Here is a 24,516-nt window from a genome sequence, read left to right as displayed (position 1 = left end):
GAATGCATCGTTACAACAGCAGTCCGACACTAAAAGGTAAAGGTAAAGGACCCTGGATAGTTAAGTCCAGTCGCGAACGACTCTGGGGCTGCAGCACTCATCTCGCTTTACAGGCCAAGGGAGCCGGTGTTTTTCCGCAGACAGTTTTTCCGGGTTATGTGACCAGCATGACTGAGCCGCTACTGGCAAAACCAGAGCAGCGCACAGAAAAGCAGTTTACTTTCCCGCCGGAGCGGTACCTATTTATCTACTTCACTTTTTTGCCGTGCTTTCAAACTGTTAGGTTGGCAGGAGCTGGGACCGAGCAACGGGAGCTCACCCCATTGCGGGGATTCGAACCGACAACATTCTGATTGGCAAGCCCAAGAGGCTCAGACCACAGCACCACCCGTGTCCTCAGTCCCACACTAGTTCATGTCAAAACAAAATGTGCCAAGTCAAATCACTAAATAATTTTGACAATGTGACCATTACAGTGCTACCTCTGGTTAAGAACTTAATTCGTTCCAGAGGTCTGTTCTTAACCTGAAACTGTTCTTAAGCTGAGGTACCACTTTAGCTAATGGGGCCTCCCGCTGCCGCCACACAATTTCTGTTCTCATCCTGAGATAAAGTTCTTAACCTGAGGTACTATTTCTGGGTTAGTGGAGTCTGTAACCTGAAGCGTCTGTAACCCGAGGTACCACTGTATAACATTTAAAGTAACCCAGATGCAACTTTTGCATACCTTAACAAAAATGTAAGACAGCAAATATACATACACATATATGGTTTTTCAGATTAAAATTTTACAGTCATATATCAAACATAGAACATGAAAACAAGATTCCAAGGAATCTCTTGTACTTCCTCCCCTTTGTGGGTCCTATTATTAATCATTTCCTCCCGCATCTTTTATGATGATCCAAATCTTTTACATCTCCATTGTATCCAAAAGTTACCATTAAACTACAAGTGATATTCCAATCCTACTAACGATTTTAACTGATAGCAATGGTCTTTCAGGTAAGTTATAAATTTCTCCCATTCCTTATTAAAATTCTGGTCTTCCTGATTTCTGATTTTAGCCATTTCAGCATAGTCCATCAACTTCATCTGCCATTCTTCTCTGCGTGGATGTTATTGGCTAAATAATAACTTTAAAACAAGAAACCAATAACCAACACTCACCCTTCCCCACTGCCTCAAAGCTAAAACCAATCCCTCTGAAATTTCAGAAAGACACCAGTTTTAGGCAGTCACCAACAAGGCGCCTGCTCCTTCGACGGTTCCCAAGTGTCTTAGTGGATGTGGGGGATGAAGCAGGTGGAAGAGGTGGATTCAAAATACAGGAGCTCTGCCCCTCAAATGTTGAGGGATAACTTCTGAAGGGATATCTCTGCCCATGTAGGCTCCCCTTGCAAGGAAGAACCCTGATTTTCCACATTAGAGGCCAAGAGGAACTACGTGAACTTCTGGGCTGGGTTAAATTCATGGCGCTGGAGCAGCTTTGCTCCAGTAACATGTGAAGAGGACTAGTCTCTCCCCTTAAAAGAACCTACTTCAAATTAAATGTACATAGTATTGCATGGTAAAGGTAAAGGGACCCCAGACCATTAAGGCCAGTCGTGACCGACTCTGGGGTTTCGGCGCTCATCTTGCTTTATTGGCTGAGGGAGCCGGCGAACAGCTTCCAGGTCATGTGGCCAGCATGACTAAGCTGCTTCTGGCGAACCAGAGCAGTACACGGAAACACTATTTACCTTCATGCCGGAGCTGTACCTATTTATCTACTTGCACTTTGACGTGCTTTCGAACTGGTAGCTTGGCAGGAGCAGGGACTGAGCAACGGGAGCTCACCCCGTTTCAAACCGCCGACCTTCTGATTGGCAAGTCCTAGGCTCTGTGGTTTAACCCACAGTGCCACCAGCGTCCCAATTGGATGGTAAAAGTACTCTAGTTTCAAGTTTATCAACAAAGAGCAAGGCACCGCCTGCATAAAGGACAACTGCAGTCCTTCAAAAATCCAAACAAATCAGCTTACAGACAAAGCTTTCTGGAAACAGGATTTTACTAATGATGAATGAATTCCCCCAGTCCTACCTTATTATTAGTCCACAGTTCCATTATGCCTCGGGTTTCACTCTGGTTTCTACCCCAAGCGAGAAAAGAGAATTTTGGACTGCAAATAATGGATTTGCACATGTACCCTCACAATTTGCTTACAGCACATTTTCTCCTTTTGAAGTTTCCTTCAATATTTTTTTCCTACACTACACCTGCAGTCCAGAATGTTGTTTTTTTAAAAGAAAAACCTTTCCCTTCCCTGATATACTGTGGCAGAAACATTTTTTTATAAATAAATAAATAAATAAATTACAGAATGTGTATTATCTTCTGGGGAAGCAGGGCTTTTAAAATAAATTAATTAATTAATATTGCATTACTATGTTCCCCCTACAGCCTTTTTTAAGAGAACTTCCTGGTAAACTAATACATACCTACCTATCCAGAGATAAACACACACACACACACACACACAAATATTTCTGCAAGTGTGCAGTACAACACTGCTTCAACCCCAGAAAATATATCTGTTTTAAGACATTTGAAAGTCTGTACTTCCACAGAATACAAACTCTAGTCTTTGTACTTTTTCAAATTTTGCATTTCTGTTCCATTGCTCCAGAAGGCGCTTGCCCAGCGAACTTAGCTCAATGAACTAACATCTTCCCATCCTGTGTGAATCCACGTATGACTACTTGTAGCACAAATTCTGTAAATACAACAACTGCAGGATAGTACTTTAGGAGACTTCAGGTATACCACAGATATACTTTCAGTAGAGTTAAGTCAATCACTTTTACTTTATGCAACTGAACTCTCTTCCCTAAACATTTTATTAATCAATGCTTTCTATTTTTGTTCCTGAGGTACAAAATAATAACAATTCTTTATGTGAGTGCTTAAATATAAGGTTAGATGTCTGCAATCCAGCAAGTAAGCTTATGGAAGTGTTTCAACATTAATCTAAATTGGTTATACAAATACAATTAACAATATTAAATTATTATTATTAATTTACACAGCAATCAAAACATTACTAGAAACAGCATTCATGAAGAAATTAGTGAGTAGTTTTGTAATTCAGAATACCCTATTTAATTATGAATTTGTTTCTTTACAACCAGCAGCAAAATCTCATACTAAAAGTACTAATGCATGAAGCATTTGTAGAAAACTTATTGTGGGCAATAACTTTAAAATCTCAGAGATTATTTTATCATCCTGTAACTGAAGTAGATGCACGTGTTTGTTTTCCTACTAAAATGGGAGGTTGTATAGTAAAAATTAAGGGACGCGGGTGCCACTGTGGGTTAAACCACAGAGCCTAGGACTTGCCAATCAGAAGGTCAGCGGTTTGAATCTCAGTGACAGGGTGGGCTCCTGTTGCTCGGTCCCTGCTCCTGCCAACCTAGCAGTTCGAAAGCACGTCAAAGTGCAAGTAGATAAATAGGTACTGCTCCAGCGGGAAGGTAAATGGCATTTCCGTGAGCTGCTCTGGTTCGCCAGAAGTGGCTTTGTCATGCTGGCCACATGACCTGGAAGCTGTACGCCGGCTCCCTCGGCCAATAAAGCGAGATGAGCGCCACAACCCCAGTCGGCCATGACTGGACCGAATGGTCAGGGGTCCCTTTACCTTTTTAACCCATCCTAGGATTGATTATAGGGATGCGGGTGGCGCTGTGGGTTAAACCACAGAGCCTAGGACTTGCTGATCAGAAGGTCGGCGGATCGAATCCCCACGGCGGGGTGAGCTCCCGTTGCTTGGTCCCTGTTCCTGCCCACCTAGCAGTTCGAAAGCACGCCAAAGTGCAAGTAGATAAATAGGTACCGCTCTGGCGGGAAGGTAAACGGTGTTTCTGTGTGCTGCACTGGTTCGCCAGAAGCGGCTTAGTCATGCTGGCCACATGACCCGGAAGCTGTACGCCGGCTCCCTCAGCCAATAAAGCAAGATGAGCGCTGCAACCCCAGAGTCGGTCACGACTGGACCTAATGGTCAGGGGTCCCCTTTACCTTTACCTTTAGGATTGATTACAATGAAGGGTAGGCTTGAAATGAAATGAAATGAAATAAATGCACCGCCACTGACCAATGGACATGGCCAATGGACACACTGATTTCAGATGGGCACTCCACCTCACACTTTCACTGAATGTGAGGCAACACACTGTGTAATCCCTTCTTTAAAAATTGGTGCTAGGACAATTGACTCACCTATAGGAGGCAAGAGTGAAATGTATGAGAGATACTATTCCGAATGCCTCCCTCACTCCATAAAAGCCTTCCTTAATAGTATCTGTCAAAGCAAAAGCAACTATTTGTAAATCTAAGAATATTTATTTATTGCCAGCCTTCTTCTGAGGACCTCAGGACATTTCCCCCACTTTATCCTCACAGGCTGAAAGGCAGCAATTGGACCAAGGACACCCAGTAAGCTTCACTGCTCCTCAACCCCCACTCCAGCCTCAAATCCAGCTCTATGCATTATACCAAACAGGCTCTCTTTTAATATTTTGTTTTCAGGTCAACAGAAAAGCCTTCAGCCTCCCACACTGGTGTGAAGAAGACCAGTAACCCCAGACATTTAAGCTTCTTTCAAAAATTCCAGCACAAAAAACTAATAGAAGCACTTGATGGTACCACCAAAGTATCATGGACCGAGAGCAATTTGTGGAAGCAGATTGTTTCTTTTTGCTAGTATTGTATACAATTCTAATTTATTCATTTGGTACTTTGCAAAAAGAACATTTCAGAAGAACTTCTCACAAAACTATCCTGGGTTTTTCTAGTTTGCAATAACCTCTCTCCTTTATACACAACCCTATAGTTGATACTGCTCTTTCACACTATAGAACATACAGTATAAGATATTTCCCCCCTAGCATTATTGACTCATCTTGCACTATTATTAGTTCATGGAGAAGCTGGCTCTTTCTTTCTTCTTTCTTTCTTTCTTTCTTTCTTTCTTTCTTTCTTTCTTTCTTTCTTTCTTTCTTTCTTTCTTTCTTTCTCTCTCTCTCTCTCTCTCTTTCCTTCCTTCCTTCCTTTCTTTCTTTTCTTTCTTTCCTATTCTCAGTTCTGTTTTTCTAGCTTTACATATCAAACGGTGTCATTTCCAAAATGCAACAATGCAAAACAACCAATGCTCAGAAATGATTTCTCAAATAGGTGGAAATACAAAAGAAAGAAAGATATGTACTTTTGCTGAATATGTGATAAAAGGTAATGTTTCTTGCTATACATGTTATGTTATGTCCTGTTATTAGTGCACGGAAAACAGCCTTTCAAGAGACACCTTTCCCCACCCCAGGCTTCTAACTCTTTTTCTTGTATAACCTTAGAATGTATTGTTCAAAACTGCATGAAAGGAAAAAATTGACATAATTTGAATTGCTATGCTCTCCAAAACCCAGTAATTCTCATTTACAATTTCATGCCTACACAATGCACTTTCTTTTAAAAATGCAATCTGGGGAGCATGGCATGGTGTGAAGGGGAGGACATCACTTTAATACAAGATGATAAATGCTACATAATTACAATAACCTTTATTTTATAGAGAAGGTGGTGAGGGTGAAATATATGTGAGACAGCCAGCTGAGATCCAGAACACACATAAAGGCAGGCAGTCCTTTGAAGAAGTCAATGGAAGTAGCCACAGGCAAGTCTTTCTCTTTAGAACTGTTACCACCAAGGTCAGTGAAATCTTCAACTCAGGATACTGTGATTATAACTAGAGATAAATAATGGCATGAACTTCCATCCCTAGTAATACGATTATTTTTGCATAGCTTTGTTTTACTACCAGTTACATCATGTACTAGGATGTATTTAATGCAATCAATCCATCTCTCCTTCTGCTGTAATAAAGGAAAGGAAATGCATTAAACTCTGTTGACATTCTGCCCTGCCACCATGTTTGGCAACAGATTTATTGTGCAAGAGTACAGTGGTACCTCTGGATGCGAACGGGATCCGTTCCGGAGCCCCGTTCACACCCTGAAGTGAACGCAACTTGCGTCTGCGCGGTTCGTGATTCGCCGCTTACGCGCATGACGCCATTTTAAGCGTCTGCGCATGCGCGAGTGGCAAAACCCGGAAGTAACGTGCTCCGTTACTTCCGGGTCACCACGAAGCGCAACCCAAAAATGCTCAGCCGAAGCTACTTCAACCCAAGGTATGACTGTACTTGTTTTTTGTCACCATTGTCTACTTGCTTACACATCAATTCTCATCTTGCCCAGCTGATTGATGGTCTAGTGTGATTCCATCAGCATAACACTTTTGAGAATTTGGCTAATCCTGGTTTTGTTTCACTAGCAAATTTTCCTTCCCTCCTGGTCTTGGTTTCCTTCACAGATGGTGCCATCTAGGACCAAAATGAGACAACTGGGTGATTCTTTTAAATGGTCTTCATTTAAGCACCTATTTCTTTCTATCCTACCCACTTCCAAGGAAATGGAGCTGGTAAGTATGGATTGGGGTGGGTAAAAACAAATGAAGAGCAAAATTTCCATATAGATAGATGGGTGGATGAATAGACAGATCATTTGTAGTCTTTCATAGAGATATGGCCCCTCTCCCCAAACGTATGCTTTGTATACATGTCACACATTCCAGGAGTGAAACTGGAAAGGATTTGTGTGAGCTTTGCAGGGTGATCTGAGGAGCCATTAAGAGACTCAAGTCTGTGCATCAACACCTTTCTCAAAATTATGGCACATCCTGTCAATATTACTTTGCTTTTTTTGTAAATTGTTTTTCTGGAGTTCGAGGTGCTCTGTGTTTCAGTTGGGCGCCTCGTTCATCTTGTCTCAGCCACAAAAGCCCCGAAAAGGTCATCGAAAGGTGATCAGCCTAACTAGTCATCTACCCTGAGGAGCTAGAAGCCTGCAAGGTCAGGAATCTGAAACTTCAGAATGTTTTCATCTGATCAGGATCAGCATGACTGTGAAGATGTTTAAACATGGTACAAATAAATGCAGAAGGGTGGGGAATGGAATGAGTTTGCACTTCTAATCCTGACTTCCATGCATCTGAGGACCCCTGAATATACAGCTCAGAGCACGGAGGCAAATAGCTGTACCCAGAAAAATTGACATGTTCAAGCTCCATGTGCAGAGACTTTGTACAAAGCGTGTTCTTCTTCATGGAGAGCACGTGTTGCAGTGGGGGCCGCCAGGACACTCCAAACTTGGGGCTCGGGCTAACTGATCGTTGGCCACTGATGCGATTGGGGCTTTCCTTGTTGTTGGGAAGAAATTAATGTTGCCATTTATTGATTGACAGCCAGAAATGCTAAAACTCCTTGCACGAGGCTAGGGCTTCTTCTTTTCGCCCGTGCAGTGGATTGCCCGTCCCTCCCTCCCTACAATAGGGTTGTTCGCTTTGACCTTGCTATGCCTATCATGGGGTCGTCTGCTTTGGAGCGGGGGCCTGGTAGGAATTTTGTCCATCTGGCTGATTGGCTGGGGCCATTTGGTTTTTGCCTACTGCGTCACAATTTGTAAGGTTGCGGTTAGGCATTGGTTTATGGTTTGGTTGGTTGAGGGGCATGGATTGGCTGTGCCTGCCCCTCTAATGCTGCTGCTGCAAGGGATTCCGTTAAAGGAATTGGGGGCTAACTATTGCTTGTCCACACTGTCAAGGGGGCTCGGGCCATAGCAATGAGCTCCTGGTTGCATTTGGGGTGAGGGCAGGTTCCCTGCTCCGCGTAACCCCCAAGTGTATTCCCCCATTCTGACTTTCGCATCGTGCGGAATGTCAGTCTGTCCCCCACGGTGGGGGCAGATAGTCGCAACCAATGCCTAAGCAACCACTCACATGTTTGTATTTTAATAAAGTTGTGCCCAAAATTATGCCAAAAACCTTAAACAAAAATTCTGTGTGATGTGTGAGTTATTGGGGTGGACCTGGGGACCTCGACACGCAAGAGGCTGTACACACAAAGTGTCCTACGCATGGGCTACACTAGCAGACATAACTTCATTTCCCTTGCATTCCCAATTTCAATGTCTGTCCAGGGCTTCTGTGTCTTTGCAGAATCCACATGGATGATAAGAGCAATTAAGAAAGCCAATGAACAGCGTCCCCAATGGCAAATTGTAATAGGAGGCTTTCCCTTTAAACATCCACAGCGCCACTTTGATATTCTTCAGAAAGCTCCCTCTTTACAACTTTGCTCTGCTGCAATGGCTATAAAAACACTTCTAATAAGCAGCTTTCTAAAAAGTCCACAGCCTATTAAATAGCTAGCACTGTTTCACTGTTTGCTTCCTGTCCTCTGATAACTTCACTCTAATCCTCCTGTTATTCTTGTAATATCTGTTTGCATTTTATCTGGTCTTGGGGACCTATTTTTGTTGTTATTTGTATAGCAGCTACACACCTTGGGTGTACAGCAAAAAATCATAAATGAGCCCAACAAATAGCTGTTGTTCTTTAGGGAGTTTTATCTTTTGATGAGGTAAAAAAAATGTATTGTATGGACACTTTGAAGGAACATAAGAAGCCACACTTGTAAAACCGATGTATTTATTTCGTATTTGAAAGAGAAATACATCTAAAAAGAGGTATTTGAAATGTGAAAAAGTCACGCATAGCCAAAATATTGATCTGTTCGTCAACTGCTTTAGATGTACCCGGTAAATAAATGAAACCAAAACGTGTGATGCATTGCAATAAAGCCCCGGGGCATCTGGTTGCAAGTGCAAATATAATTTGCTTTAAATGTGTGAGATTAAATAAACAGTTCTTTAGTGTTTTGTTTTTCTTAAAAACATTTAAAAAGAGGCACCCACTATCTGCAGCTTCTGGAAACAGTTGAAGTCATTTTTGTCTTTCCAGGCTTTCCCAAATGAATATATGAGTCTTTACCACGCGTGTCCACTTGTTACAGTTTCAGGATTGTTTTAAATTTATTTGTTGTTTTGTTGTTTTTAATATCCTTATGTATAAATCACCTTGAGATGGTGATTTGGAATGCAATTAATAAATTAATTGTAACAACAGCAACAACAACAATAATAATAATTTATCATTGGTAGTGCAGATCTTTATTTTTGCTGGTCAGGAAAGAATTTCAAGGTGTCCTGAAGCTCAGATCCTGACAACAACAACAACAACAACAACAACAACAACAACAACCCACCCATCTGGCTGAGTTTCCCCTGCCACTCTGGGAGGCTTCCAACAAAAGATTAAAAATACATTAAGCAGGGCTGCCTTCAGATGTCTTCTAAACGTTAGATAGTTGTTTATTTCTTTGACATCTGATGGGAGGGTGTTCCACAGGGCGGGTGCCACTACTGAGAAGGCCCTCTGCCTGGTTCCCTGTAACTTCGCTTCTCACAGTGAGGAGCCTGGGTGTTAAGCAAGGGCGCCTGAAGATCCAGGAGTATTAGAAAAGCCCTGCTGGATCAGAACAGAAGTTTATCTAGTCCTGCATCTTCTTTCCCGCAGATTATCAACCACATGACAGGACATGAAGTCAGTACAGTAGCTTTGTAACACTGTTGTTCTCAAGTCACTGGTGGAACTTGGAGGGATGCAGCAGATCTGAGTGGTGACTGCTGGGGCAGAGGAAGACGTTTGAAATGTCAGGGAAGAACCTGTCTGTTCCTGGTGCCTGAAGGAGGAGCCTGGCAAACAGGAGGTGCTAAATGGATGCCCAAAAACCTGCCCCCCTTACCCCGAGATTATACTTCTTCTAACCTTCAGAAGGACGTTCAAACCCTGAAGCTATGGGTGAAACCCTAGTGGCCATCAGATGCCCAGATGTTGAACTTGCAAATTTTTAGTGTGCAACATGTAGCCAGTATAAATGCTAGGAGCCTGGCCTTAGTGCTTTTGTTCATTACTCTAATCTATTTTCATTAATTTTCAGTGTAAATATATAAAACAAAACAGGTTAAGTACATCAGCAATAAATGAACACACACACCCAACCTCACTCCCGGAAGATGTTTGTGTACATATTTTATGACTGTACAGTCGTACCTTGGTTTTCGAACAGCTTAGTTCTCGGACGTTTTGGCTCCCAAACGCCGCAAACCCGGAAGTGATTGTGCCGGTTTGCGAACTATTTTTGGAAGCCGAACATCTGGAATGGGGCTTCCGTGGCTTCCGATTGGCTGCAGGGGCTTCCTGCAGCTAATCAGAAGCTGCACTTTGGCTTCCGAATGTTTTGGAAGTCAAACGGATTCCATTCGACTTCCAAGGTACGACTGTATTCGGAAGAAAATTAAGAGCTTAAAATGATCTACATTTTTCTCTCATAGGTAAGTTCCTGTTGCTCTGGCAGGCTCATTCTATGACCCAGCAGACCAGCAAATGGCCCTACAGAACACCAGGGTGTTGGGATAAACTCAGTCCAAATCTTTATTGACTGTAGCAGGAAGGGTAAGGAGGGTGGCGCTGTGGGTTAAATCATAGAGCCTAGGACTTGCCGATCAGAAGGTTGGCGGTTTGAATCCCCGCAATGGGGTGAGCTCCTGTTGCTCGGTTCCTGCTCCTGCCAACCTAGCAGTTCGAAAGCACGTCAAAGTGCAAGTAGATAAATAGGTACCACTCCGGCGGGAAGGTAAACGGCGTTTCCGTGCGCTGCTCTGGTTCGCCAGAAGCGGCTTACTCATGCTGGCCACATGACCCGGAAGCTGTACACCGGCTCCCTCGGCCAATAAAGCGAGATGAGCGCCGCAACCCCAGAGTCGGTCATGACTGGACCTAATGGTCAGGGGTCCCTTTACCTTTACCTTAGGACCACCATCCATTTGTCCCTTACTGGTGGAATGGGATCTGCTGGGGTTGGACCATCCCCAAATCTGTTCCACATGAGTCACCCAGTGCTGAACCCTGTCATGGTGCAAGCTGGTAAAGTCACACTGGGCCATCGGGGTGAGGGTTCCAGCCAGACAGAGACCCCAACCTGAGCATGGGTCATGCCATGTCCAATCCTCCCCTCAGGCCCTGGATGGTGAACCACCCCCCCTTTCATTACATGCCCACTGCCATTTCTGCCCATATACATACACAGCGTTATTCCTCCTAACAGAAGGCAGCTAGAAGGTTTCACTGAGGCGAAAAAGTCCCAGCTGAAAACTCTGGCAGCATTAAGATAAACTCAACAGGGTAAATAATTTTTGATGGATGTAAAAGTGGAAAACTGATTTGAATGGTTATAGTAAAATATGCAGGAACGTATGATACATAAAACGAACCTTGGAAAGAGAAGAAGGGAAGTCATTGGATATGTTTGTAAAATGTTTATTTTGAAATGTGAAATTGAAAACTTAACAAGAATTATTATAAAACAGCCCCAACTGTGGGCCACTCGGGTTGAGAGGGGAAAAATTATTTTCAGCCCTGTCAACCAGTGACCGAGGTCACTCACTGACAGCTCTAACCCAAGAGTGGGTGGGTGGGAAGCTTGCGGGGCAAAATGACCCCCAAATCTTGAAGGGGGGCATTATAAAGACTTCTTCCCTCCTCTCCCTCCCGTGAGGTACCACAGGAGCCAAGATGTGGGAGGAAATTTGCGCCAGTTGCCGCTTTGTGGGCCACACCAAATTTGCCCAGCATGGATTGTGCCTGGAAATTTTGGCCTCTATTCTCTGCCAAAATCGGAGGAACACAGTTGACATGTTGATAGTGGACTGAGGCCCCTCGTGCTATATCCTCCGTGAATATGTTTGCCAGGTTGGAAAGTGTTCTTGAATGCCTCTCATTTGCTTGGACAGAGGTGTGGGCAGAGTTGAAACATGTGGCTGCAATGTAGCCTCTTGTACAAAAGTCAACAGCTACACCCATTGCTCTGTCCAAATTTGTCTGTGCCCTGCCCATCGCTGGCATTCAGACGGCAGAGGTTCCTCACAAGGCAACATGATCCTTGAGCTGAAAAATGTTCCCTGCCCCGTGCCAACTGAATTCCCCCTTTATTGGAAACTGAAACAGTTGTTTTCCCCCAAAGAACTATAAAGCTCAACAACGGATATCTGCTCAATGCAATGACAAGCATCTTTTCGATGTGGAGAAACCTGTGTCAGGTGTTTTTTGTTTTTGTTTTGTTTTATCATTAGGCTTGATTCAACCCTAGGTTTCTCCTTGAAATTTAAACTCTGAAATCGATCCAAGTACTAGAATCTTGACACTCGGTCGCTGCAATGACATACTGTGGTATTTCAGAGATAAGGATGTGTGTAGTTGTGGTATTATGTGAACCGAGTGAGGGAAAAGGTGTGTTGGAGACAGAAACAAGTTGGTAATATACAACCCTCCTCTCTTGAATACTTTCAATATATATTGTTTCCAAAAAACTAGAACACACATTATTTCCTTTACTAAAATAAATATACAATCCATATGTATGTATGAGGGTGGGAAGGTGGAGATATTGCTTTGTTTTGTTATTGTTGCTGTTGTTTATTTTGTGTTTTTATCTTGTATTTTTTGTGTTGTGAACTGCCCTGAGATCTACAGATGAAGGGCAATAAATACATTCAATGAAGAAGAAGAAGAAGAAGAAGAAGAAGAAGAAGAAGAAGAAGAAGAATGTATGTATGTATATTTTAGGATATTTGTGTGTGTTCAACATTTGTGTATGAGTACACACACATACACACATGTATATGACCAGTGTAGCCCAAAAGCTGCTCCTGTAAGAAGGAAGTAAGGTAAAGGTAAAGGGACCCCTGACCATTAGGTCCAGTCGTGGCCGACTCTGGGGTTGCAGTGCCCATCTCGCTTTATTGGCCGAGGGAGCCAGCGTACAGCTTCTGGGTCATGTGGCCAGCATGACTAAGCCACTTCTGGTGAACCAGAGCAGCGCACAGAAATGCTGTTTACCTTCCCACCAGAGTGGTACCTATTTATCTACTTGCACTTTGACGTGCTTTCGAACTGCTAGGAGTTGGGACCAAGCAACGGGAGCTCACCCTGTCGCGGGGATCCGAACCGCCGACCTTCCGATCTGCAAGCTCTAGGTTCTGTGGTTTAGACCACAGCGCCACCCGCTGAGGGAAGTGGGGACTTTTAATTTACCGTTTTGCTCTTACTCCCTGCACACAACTGGTGACTATGAGCCCAGCTTCTTCAAGCCAAGAATAGCCCAGTTTTAGCTCCTTCAGTAGCAAGATTCCTTCCGTAGCCAGAAGGAATCAAGGGGACTATTGCCTTGGGTATACAAAGCAGACAGCTTGTTCCCAACTCCAGCCTTCCCCATTGCAAGGCATCAGTCCTTGCTGAATCCTATTAGCATAATTTGATTGGAAAAGTGGCAGCCTAGCTATTTCCTCCATTAAGTTCATGGTCTTGCCCATCATTCAACCAATCCCTTTGAACATGTGCACTCACAGCATACAGCAACTTAAGGCTAACTAATTAATGTATAACCTTGAGAATGCCTTAGGGGGAAGGTGTTGGGCAGGCACTGTGTACCCATTCAAGGGCAAATGATGGGGTACGCTGCCAGCTAGAAAACATGGTACCAGGAGCCAATGTGGGAATCGGAACAGCTAGGCAATCACCCTTAATTCTTTCCTAATGCCCTGGCACACTTAGATTCTGTTGGTTGGAAGGATCTAGCAGCATGTTTCAAACAAATAAACACTATAGATGGATTTGTGATATGATTACTGCAAGAGGCAACTGCTAAAACAGCAAGGGGTCAAGAAAACTCAGCTTTTCTTTTTTTACGGCTTTCAAAGACTCCAGCTTTATGCATGCAACGCATAACACAGACTGCACAGCAATTATCTCAAAACATGGCAAAAAAAATGGGGGGTGAGGATAAGTAGGAACACAAAGAAAATAGCCTCAAAAAGTAGAAAAGGAGGAATTATTCTGCCATGTAGTAATTATTGAGTGATGTTTAATTATTGGGACTTTGCTGAAATGAAAAGGAATAGGCACGAGCCTAACCCTGGAAACAGTAGCAATTTATTACTTCTGGCAAATGCAATTTCTGTCTAGAAAATTATGCAAGGAATGTCAGATAACAGTTTTGTCATGTAACAGGGACAGAAAATGAGTGGCAGAGACTTGCAATGGTTTTGTCCAACAATGGAAGCAGGTACAAAAAGCAAGAACGATGGCTTTGGAAATCCCAGAATATGCCTTGCCAGGGGAATCCCAGGCTTTGCGCTGAAGGCAACCATCTGCATTCCCCAGGATTAATGTGCATGTATACATTAAGAAAAATTGGATTTGGATGTAGAAGAAGTCCAAAGAGTGGGCAGTTTCAAACAGCAGCAAGGTGCCTGGTTGCAGTTGCGGAAAAGATTTGAGTTTAAGCACTACCATGGGAACAAACATGGGTGATAATTTTATGCAGTACCCCAGTTACTAGTTGATTCTTTGGTGCAATAGCTAACCTGTAGGTGTCAATGCCTTAAATAAGAAACCACTCACAATTAAGTTGTTTTCCCCCACTGCTGTTTTTATTTTATGTTTATTTGGAGGGGCATATGTACAGGGGGTTTTTTTTTGGGGGGGGGAAATAAAATAAGTGTCTGTCCATGAAATGAGAAGAATGGGCACTAATAATTATTTGAGGAACTGGGGAAAATCCCACCCTAATGGAAGTGTAACATCTGCTTCTTCCTCATAAACAATGTATGGGGCCACTTTATAATAATAATAATTTATTATTTATACCCCACCCATCTGGCTGGGTTTCCCCAGCCACTCTGGGCAGCTTCCAACAAAATATTAAAATACAATGGTCTGTTAAACATTAAAAGCTTCTCTAAACAGGGCTGCCTTCAGATGTCTTCTAAAAATCTGGTAGTTGTTTTTCTCTTTGACATCTGGTGGGAGGGTGTTCCACAGGGCAGGTGCCACTACCAAGAAAGCCCTCTGCCTGGTTCCCTGTAACTTGGCTTCTTGCAGTGAGGGAACCGCCAGAAGGCCCTCGGCGCTGGACCTCAGTGACCGGGTAGAACGATGGGGGTGGAGACACTCCTTCATGTATACTGGACCGAGGCTGTTAAGGGCTTTAAAGGTCAGCACCAACACTTTGAATTGTGCTCAGAAACGTACTGGGAGCCAATATAGATCTTTGTGATGATGCAGCCATTAGTCAAGGAAATAAAAGGGGAGGTTTCACACATTCCTTTGAAAACAAAAACTGATGAAAGACACAAATTTGAAATGAATGGGAGCAATGCAAGGGCGCAGTTGCTTCTCCCAGCCATTTATATATGGGGCTTGTGTAGGGAAACTCAGAAAAGAGCAAGCATGCTGTTTTGGTACTATTAAGAATGTGCTTTGAGACCCGAATACATTAAACTGCGCCTGTGTCTTGCCATACACACACATAATAATAATAATAATAATAATAATAATAATAATAATAATAATAATAATACAAAGGATAAGACTGGAAAATATATTTCACTTGAATGCCCTGATCGACTTGTAGCTAAATGTTTGGTTATCCTATGCAAAGTATATTACACTCCCTCTTATGAAACTGACAGCCATCCGCTATAAAACAAAGCATTTGTTTCTGAAAATGTAACTATTCGAAATCTTGGTGGAATTCTTAGGGTGCGGGAATTCCCTGAATGGCTTGGGGAGGTGCACTTACCATAGCAGTTGTTTCCTCTGTCTCTTTTCCCCCACTTTAAACTGTGAAAAGAAAAGAAAAGTATTTTTACCGCTATTTATGGCGGTGGCTGCCCAGTGGCCCTTTGCCAGACTGCCCCTAGAATAACCCTACATCACATAGTGTCATCCCAGGGGCAATCTGAGGGCAGAAATAGCAGACGAGAAACACCCGGCTGCTGCCAAAGGCAGAACAGGCAGCGGCAAAAATACTTGATTTTCTTTCTTTTCTTCTAAAAGCAGCTTAAAGTGAAGAAAGAGAGGGGAAACTGCTGCCATGTGCTGCCATGGGAAGTACGTCTCTCTCAAATCATCCTAGGAATTTCAATTCCACCCTGAAAACTGATAAAATGTACCTTCCAATTAACTACCTGTGGATGGGGGGGTAGATTTTTTTTGAGGGGGTGTCGCTCTACAAATTTTCTAAGTACCAATGAAAAAGTGACATGAAAAACATTGAGACTAGCATCTCTGTGCTTTAAGAAACATTACAGTACATTCTTAGCGGTCATGTGCGACATGTATCTGTTTAACAGGATTCTCATCTTTACAAGGAAATCACATACAAATTTTGATTCCAATTGCTGGCTAGTTTCAATTTCAAGCTTATGTGGCAGAAATCAGAAAACGGATTAATAGCACAGTCAAAACAATCACAAAAAATGATACAACGTTTGCAATGTGTTGAAGCAGCATCAGAAATGTCTGAGCAATTGTTATGGAGATCATTGTTAGCAATTTATTAATCTTGTTTGTGTTTCGCTGAGAGTGTTACATAACCTATAGTTCCTACGATAAAATATAAATCACAAAACACAACTGCGGGGGGAGGTGGGGGGGAAATTCTTTGCAAACTCTCATTCTCAGCACTTGTGGGCATGTGTTGTGTTCTGCCAACTGGCTCTGAAATTGCTACCTTCCCAGTTCTCTGCAGTGCTGCACAAACACTGCAGATTATTCTTACTGAGCATGCTTCATCTTATCCCGTCTCCACAGTCTTGGGCTGTCAATCACCCTGTCAGCCCTCACCACATCAGCAAAATGAACACCGATACACTGTCAGCACAGCAGCTGATGAGACTCTGCTAAGGACTGTCAATCAAGCTTGCTTCTTTTATCTGTTCTGGAAATATTTTGTCTCTGAGAAACAAAGGACCTGGTCAACAGTGGATCAGAGTCTAGCATTTACTCTTGTACAATGATTAGGAAACTCTTAACATGTTTTTCTTCCATGGAAAGTGATGTTTCATTATTGGGATAACTGCAGATTTCTTCTCTGTACCTTATCGTCGGTCCTTTTTTGCATACATAATTATTTCTTTGAACCACCAGAGTGCAACAAATGAAGTAAAATTGCATTTAGGCAATGATTTAACATTTAAGATCTATTGTTTAGGAAAACATTGCCTAAGCCATGGGATAATTTCTCATTTATCCCAGCAATCCACCAAAATGGATCGCTATTATTTCCATTTAACCATGGAGAATCTGGAGTTGTGAAGGAAGTGCTTTGCCGAAAGCAAATATGGGTATCCATTGTTGAGGGGCTTTTGTTTCTAATAATTTTTTGGATAAATCGAGGCATTGAAATAGTCACTTTTCCAGTGGCTTGCAGTAAAAATCAACTTCAAGGGATCCGATATAGATGGGGATAAATTGGAAGATAATTTATTCCTTGCAGTCCTCTGCAATGAGATGCGAATGAGACAACTTACGGAGGTCCACATGGGAAGGCAAGTCGGCAAAAGAATTGGTGAGATGGGTTTGGGCACAATCCGAACCCTGCATGGAAAAGGTGGGAGGGGGAGAGAGGCCACCCATTGTGCCAGACGGCAGCTGGCGCAGTGGTCAGTTCTTGATGCCAGCTCAAAAAAGGATTTGGCTTGCACCTTTAATCAGCTATTTAAATGAACATATATGGCAGAGCGAAGTGCAACATTCAGTGCCCAAGATTTGAGTCTCCCAGTCTCAGATTTTCTTGAAGGCAGGCATCAGTTGGGTTGTCCTTGTAATTTTTTTTAATGGGGGGGGAGGAGATGACAGGCACTCCCTTCACTTATGGAGGAGCTTTTCTGAAGTTTTGTTTTGCTCAAGTTGGTGCTGTGTGTGTGTGTGTGTGTGTGTGTGTGTGTGTGTGTGAGAGAGAGAGAGAGAGAGAGAGAGAGAGAGAGAGAGAGAGAGAGGTAATGATGATGATGTTTATACCCCGCCCATCTGGCTGGGTTTCCCCAAGCCACTCTAGGTGGATTATAGCACATAAAAATTGTAAAACATTAGACATAAAAAACTTCCCTAAACAGGGTTGCCTTTAGATGTCTCCTAAAAGTCAGATAGTTATTTATTTCCTTGACATCTGGTGGGAGGGCATTCCACAGGGCGGGCACCACTACTGAGAAGGCCCTCTGCCTGGTACCCTGTAACCTCACTTCTTGCAGGGAGGGAACCACCAGAAGGCCCTCAGAGCTGGACCTCAGTGTCTGGGCTGAATGATAGGGTTGAGACACTCCTTCAGGTATACTGGGCCAAGGCCATTTAGGGCTTTAAAGGTCAGCACCAATACTTTGAATTGTGCTCGGAAATGTACCAGGAGCCAGTGGTGCCCACTTCCAGTTACCAGTCTATCTGCTGCATTCTAGATTAGTTGTAGTTTCCAAGTCACCTTCAAAGGTAGCTCCACATAGAGTGCATTGCAGTAGTCCAGGCGGGAGATAACCAGAGCATCCACCTCTCTGGTGAGGCAGTCTGCGGGCAAGTAGGGTCTCAGCCTACGTACCAGATGGAGCTGGTAGACAGCCGCCCTGGACACAGAATTGACCTGCACCTCCATGGACAGCTGTGAGTCCAAAATGACTCCCAGGCTGTGCACCTGGTCCTTCAGGGGACATGAATGGTGTATGCTTGTGTAGAAGGTATGTTTGTGTGCTCTGCTTAGAAACAGACAAATCTCGCTCTCCCTGTATTTATACTAGGATACTAACCGAGATCACAAACATGACAACTAAGGCTGCAATCCTACATGCCCCTATTTGGAAGCCCTATATGGAATTTCCTGAATAAATAAGCTTATTTTGGTCTTAAGTCATATATAAATTAATAATTAGATTACTGGAGCACTGGACTAGTAGTTCCTGAGCAAAATTGTGTTTGTGGAGGAGATGGAAAATAAATGTCTTTGCTTTACATTTGCAGAGGCATTAAAAAAAAAATCACAATTTGAGAACTATGTATTTTGCGAGCTCTGATTTTTGAAGGCCATAACATAACATAACATAACATAACATAACATAACATAACATACAAGATCTAGGCACTGGTGAATGTAGAGAATGGAATCTCTTAGGTTCTAGTACCCATAGAAACTCCACAATGCTAAATACAATACAGTACATGAGTTCTTGTAGCATTTATAATGCTTAACCAAAGAGCGTGATATTTTTCTCCATGGTTCCTTTTTAAACATGTACTATTATTTTTTAAAAAACTGATTTAAATTGTAAAAATAAAAATGTTTTTATCCACTGACAAGTTAAGATGCAGTCCTAATTCTGTCAAGGCAGCATCAGGACTTAATGGGGAGGTGGGATATTCTGTCCCCAATATTCTGTCTGCAACCCTGCCATTCATATGCCCCAGGGCAGGAGGGCCCCCTGAAAACCTTGTCATTTTGCCACTCCAGTTCCCAGGCTGGCCCAGAAAATAAGCCCAGATTGAGTCCCCAGAACTTGTTTTTCACCTCCACCAAGCTAAGCAGTTGGCTCCTTACCTCTCTCGCCCATACCTAGCCACTGTGATCCATGCGACGGTCACCTCCAGACTGAATTATTGTAACTCGCTCTACGTGGGGCTGCCCTTGAAGCTGACCCAGAAACTCCAGCAGGTGCAGAATGCCGCGGCGAGACTCCTTGCGGGGTCCTCGCTGCAGGATCACATTCACCCAGTGCCCTGGCTCCCGGTGGAATACAGGATCAGGTTTAAGGTGCTGGTTTTAACCTTTAAAGCCTATACGGCCTAGGACCCTCGTACCCATGGGACCGCCTCTCCTGGTATGTCCCACAAAGGAACTTACATCTTCAAACATAAACATCTTGGAGGTCCCGGGCCACAGGGAGGTTAGGCTGGCCTCAACCAGAGCCTGGGCTTTTTCAGCTGTGGTCCCGATCTGGTGAAACTCTCTGTCACAAGAAACTAGGGCCCTGCGGGACTTGACATCTTTCCACATGGCCTGCAAGATGGTGCTGTTCTGCCAGGCCTTTGGCCAAGGCACAGTCTGACCCTGCTTCTCCTTCTGTAATCCTCACAGAACTCTAGCCCAATGGTTGCCATTAATTCGATTTGACCTGATTTTATAATGAATTGATTTTAGATTGCTGTATTATTTTACTGTTGTTAGCCACTCTGAGCTCAGCTTTGGCTGGGGAGGGCGGGATATAAATAATTTATTTTTTATTTTTATTATTTTTATTTTATTATTATTATTATTATTATTATTATTATTATTATTATTATTATTAGGAGCAGGTCCAGCTTAGGATCCAGTCAGGGGCATAGGAAGGGGGTGTGGTGGGGACGGTCCGCCCTGGGTGTCATCACTGAGGGGGGTGACAAAATGCCAGGCGACACTCACCACGGAGCCTGCAGCACGCCTGAGCCACGTGTCTCTCCTGCTGTGATGGCCTGGGAATCTGATTCAGAGGCTGAACCTGAGGAATCCCAGCCTGCACAGGAGTCCCCGCCTCCAGGACCGGCTGAGCCGGGGTTGGGGCTTGAAGCTGAAGGGTCCTCACCTGTGCTGGATCCTCAGGTGCAGGCATCAGCTGGGTCTGCTCTGGCTCCTGAGGTGATGGAGGACCCATTGCCTGCAGGTGCTCCTCTCCCAGCCCTGTCAGGGGAAGGTGAGGTTGCCTCTGGGTCCAGTAACCCTCCAGCCTCTCCTGAGCTGCAGAGGCTCAGGGCACAGAGGGGGAGGGAACTAGGTTCTCTCAGGAGGAGTGCTCACCTTAAGTCCAGGAGAGGCGAGTCACCTGTGGGCCAGGACCGCCCTAGACCTCAGAGGAGATAAAGGCCAGTCAGCCCAGTCCCAGGTTGCGGGAGCAACATTGCTGGAAACCTGTTCCTGCCAGCACCCTGACCTGCTCTTCTGCCAGAGTTCCTGACCTCACCTGACTCCTTGCCTTGGACCCTGCTTCAGCCTCCATACCACACCCTTGACCTCGGACTGGACTTGGACCACGCCGCACGGTAACTCCCCGGGACCAGCACACCTGGGAGTGACACAGTGGCTTGGGCACCTGCAGGTTCTGCGCCACCATAAATGGTCTGCCCACTGCCTCCCCATCAGTTGTAGGGTGGCTGAGTGGGAGGAGGCAGGCAGATTCCTTGGAGGCCCCACAGAGCCTCCTGCCCCGGCTGGCCCCGCGGGCAGCTGACCCCACCCCTGGGCGCAGGGCACATGCGCCGCCCCAGGCGCCTGATCAGCTTGCTCCACTGCTGGATCCAGTGAAGCTCCCATTCCTTTCAGAGATTTGTGATAGCTAGTACAAGTGGTCGCTTGTGCCTGCCTGCATCTAGGGGAGGTGCATTAAGGGGTTGAGGGGTGCCTGGCCCCCAAGTGCTAGGAAAGGCTGCTTGAGCGGGGTGGAAGAACAGCCCCTTCTGTGCAGTACAGTGGTGCCCCGCAAGACGAACGCCTCGCAAGATGGAAAACCCGCTAGATGAAAGGGTTTTCCGTTTTGGAGGCGCTTCGCAAAACGAATTTCCCTATGGAGTTGCTTCGCAAGACGAAAAAAATCTTGCGCCCCCCCCCCGCGGGTTTTTTCCGCTTTTTCCGCCCTTTTCTTAAGCCGCTTAACAGCTGATCCGCTGATAAGCCGCTTAACAGCTGATCGCTGGAAGCTGCTTGACAGCTGTAGCGCTAATCCGCTAAGCTGTCAATGGGCTTGCTTCGCAAGACGAAAAAACCGCTAGACGAAGAGAATCGCGGAACGAATTCTTTTCGTCTAGCGAGGCACCACAGTCTGGGCAGCAGTGGCAAGGTCGCTCTGTTGCTATGACTTAAGTATTTCACTGATTCACATCCTCATGAAACAAGGCAGATTAAAAACTTACAAAGCCATGCAGCAAATACTTTCCAACACATTCAGTCAGAACAATCCTGGTTTCTTTTCTCTCCCTCTCACCCACCTGCAACACCTTCATGTTTTGAGTTCAACATCTTGGAAGATTCTTACATTTCTTGTAGTGACTGGCTGTCACTGCATCACCCACACACATTTAATTCATTTTATCAGTTATCTCTGGGTGTTTATTTGACAAGTGCTGCCTCTTTCCGGAGGAGCCAAAGGAAAAGCTACTATGAACACCATTTAAAGGATTATTGTTGACAGAATTACTATTTCTCGCGTTTCAAAGCAAGTGATAACTGTACAGACCTTCAAATTACAGCCTCCAGCAAAACTGGTAGTGGCTGATCTGTCCCAATTAGGTTGAGTCAACTTGTCAGATATCAAATTTGCTAGTTGTATTATCAGTCTAAGAGGCAAAGATATATCAGTAAAAAAGCAATTAATGTCCAGTTAGATTGGACAGGGCTGTGCTTCTGCAAAACAGGGCCGCTACATACAAAAGAATTTGTCAAAGAGTAAAAAAGATTCCTGTCGCCACAACTAATTTCTAATGACTGTGCTGTCTGCTAAATGTGGAGAGTTCAAAACAGAGCAAGCCTGTAAACCGAAGCCCTGACTGAAAGATGAAATAATTGCAGGACCCCCTTGAGAGCTGGTGATCTAAGAACAAATTGTTGTTGTGATTTGTACAGCTTTTGTTTTCTCCTTAACTGGGGAAGCTCAATTCAGACGAGGACCGACAGATGCTTCCGTGTTCTTGTTCATGTTCCTTTTTTTAAATAAAAAAAAATTACTTATGTATGTGTGTGCGTTATATACAAATGTATAGTTAAGCAAATCGTATTTAATATGCCCATAATTATGGCTCTGTTTGTTTGGTGATTCAAATGCAACAAAAATGTTAACCAATTATTCCTTACAAGAGCTACTAATTGTATCCTTCCCTTCCATAACTACTTCTATCAGTTACATTTATTCATTATTATTATATCCCATAATTCCCTGCTTTGAGGTCAATTATTCCAGCAACATCTGTTGATGGTGGGGGCATCTGTTGACCCGAATTTAGATCAGGGGTAGCCAACAAGGTGCTCTTCAAATGCCCTTCAACTCACCATCATCTCCATCTAGCACAGTCAGTGGTCATGGATGATGGGAGTTGTAGTCAAACAACATCCAAGGGGGGTCACAGGTTTGCCGCCCCTCACTCAGGGGTTCTACCTTCTTGGACCATCAATAACATATTTGCTTCTTTGCTGACATTATATTGGGTTCTTCCATTTGTGTCAGAACTAGCAATGAACCAATTCTTTCTGCATAGCTTGCGGCAAGCTTTAACAAGTCCAAAAGTTTATTAGTCAGTCAAGCGTTAGCCTAACAGGATTTGACCCCCAGAGCCCAACAGGCCCAGAGTCCTCTTCAGTTGTTCTCTCCTCCTCACACAACCGCAACTGTGTTGTGTCTGCTGATCCTGCTCCACCATTGTGTGCTCATGCTATGGATATTAGGGATAAACGCCCGAAGCGGGGTGCCTGCTGTGTGCCCACACAAATCAGAATTCACCAGCTGCCCACACAATTCAGAATCCTAGTTGCTTTTAATTTGCACAGGAAGCCTCCACCCTTATAGCAGGCACAACCAATATGTGGGTGGCTGGGAAGGGGGCTGGCAGGAGAGATGGATTCAGGGTCAGATTCACATGAGGGGAGAACAGGACGCACCTATGTAAGGTCAGGCATCCTCAAACTCGGCCCTCCAGATGTTTTGGGACTACAACTCCCATCATCCTTAGCTAACAGGACCAGTGGTCAGGGATGATGGGAGTTGTAGTCCCAAAACAACCGGAGGGCCGAGTCTGGGGGTGCCTGCTTTAGGTTCTACAAACCAATATCAGCTCATGTTGTCATGAGCGTCTCCACCCCCATCGTTCTACCCGGACACTGAGGTCCAGCACTGAAGGCCTTCTGGCGGTTCCCTCGCTGCGAGAAGCCAAGTTACAGGGAACCAGGCAGAGGGCCTTCTCAGTAGTGGCGCCTTTCCTGTGGAACGCCCTCCCTTCCAGATGTCAAAGAGAACAACAACTACCAGACTTTTAGAAGACATTTGAAGGCAGCCCTGTTTAGGGAAGCTTTTAATGTTTGATGTATTACACTATATTAATATTTTGTTGGAAGCCGCCCAGAGTGGCTGAGGAAGCCCAGCCAGATGAGCCGGGTATAAATAAATTATTATTATTATTATTATTATTATTATTATTATTATTATTATTATTATTATTCAGGCCTATTCTCCTAACTCAAAATCCCCACCCACTTCCAGAATTCCATACCCTCCAAGCGTCCCAGAATTATAAAAGTCACCCCAGCTTCAGATTTGATCCCGGAATGTCCCTATTTCCCCCTCCAGTGCCGCTGCCGAAGTTGGGGAGGAAAATGAGCCAGCACTTGTCCTGAGCGGCAGCAGCAGTGGACGCATCCCTTGATCTCTCCATGGCCACCACTGCCGTTCTCCTCCCTTGGGCAGATCTGAGTGGCTGCTGGAGAGCAGGTGAAGAGGAGGAGAGGCTGCTGCCGCTACAATCGGCCCTCGCATGATATGCCGGCTCGGAGGTGCAGGCAGAGCGCAGGGTTACCCTGGGCAGAAAGAAAGGAGGAGCTGAGCGGAAGAAAATGAGTCTTGCTTTCGTTTTTTGAAAAATGCTTTACAGTGGACACTCGGGTTGCGAACGTGATCCGTGCGGGATGCACAT

The 24,516-nt window shown here is 44.4% G+C and overlaps 1 protein-coding gene across 5 annotated transcripts in view; it reads right to left on the bottom strand.

Moving 5' to 3' along the window:
- Nucleotides 1–24,516, bottom strand: part of LDB2 (LIM domain binding 2) — a 229,033-nt gene that overhangs the window by 117,314 nt on the left and 87,203 nt on the right. Inside the window, exon 3 of one of the 5 annotated variants that reach the window (XM_081925732.1) lies at nucleotides 15,629–15,669. The exons of the other annotated variants lie outside the window; for them this stretch is intronic. Within the exon in view, the coding sequence (XP_081781858.1) occupies nucleotides 15,629–15,669 (41 nt within the window). The remainder of the gene's footprint in view (nucleotides 1–15,628; nucleotides 15,670–24,516) is intronic. 5 annotated transcript variants of the gene reach the window in all.

The sequence above is a fragment of the Podarcis melisellensis genome (assembly GCF_964234715.1).
Source record: "Podarcis melisellensis genome assembly, chromosome: 9".
Taxonomy (NCBI): domain Eukaryota; kingdom Metazoa; phylum Chordata; class Lepidosauria; order Squamata; family Lacertidae; genus Podarcis; species Podarcis melisellensis.
The sequence above is the reverse complement of the archived record's forward strand: the minus strand, read 5'-3'. Positions and strand labels throughout refer to the sequence as shown.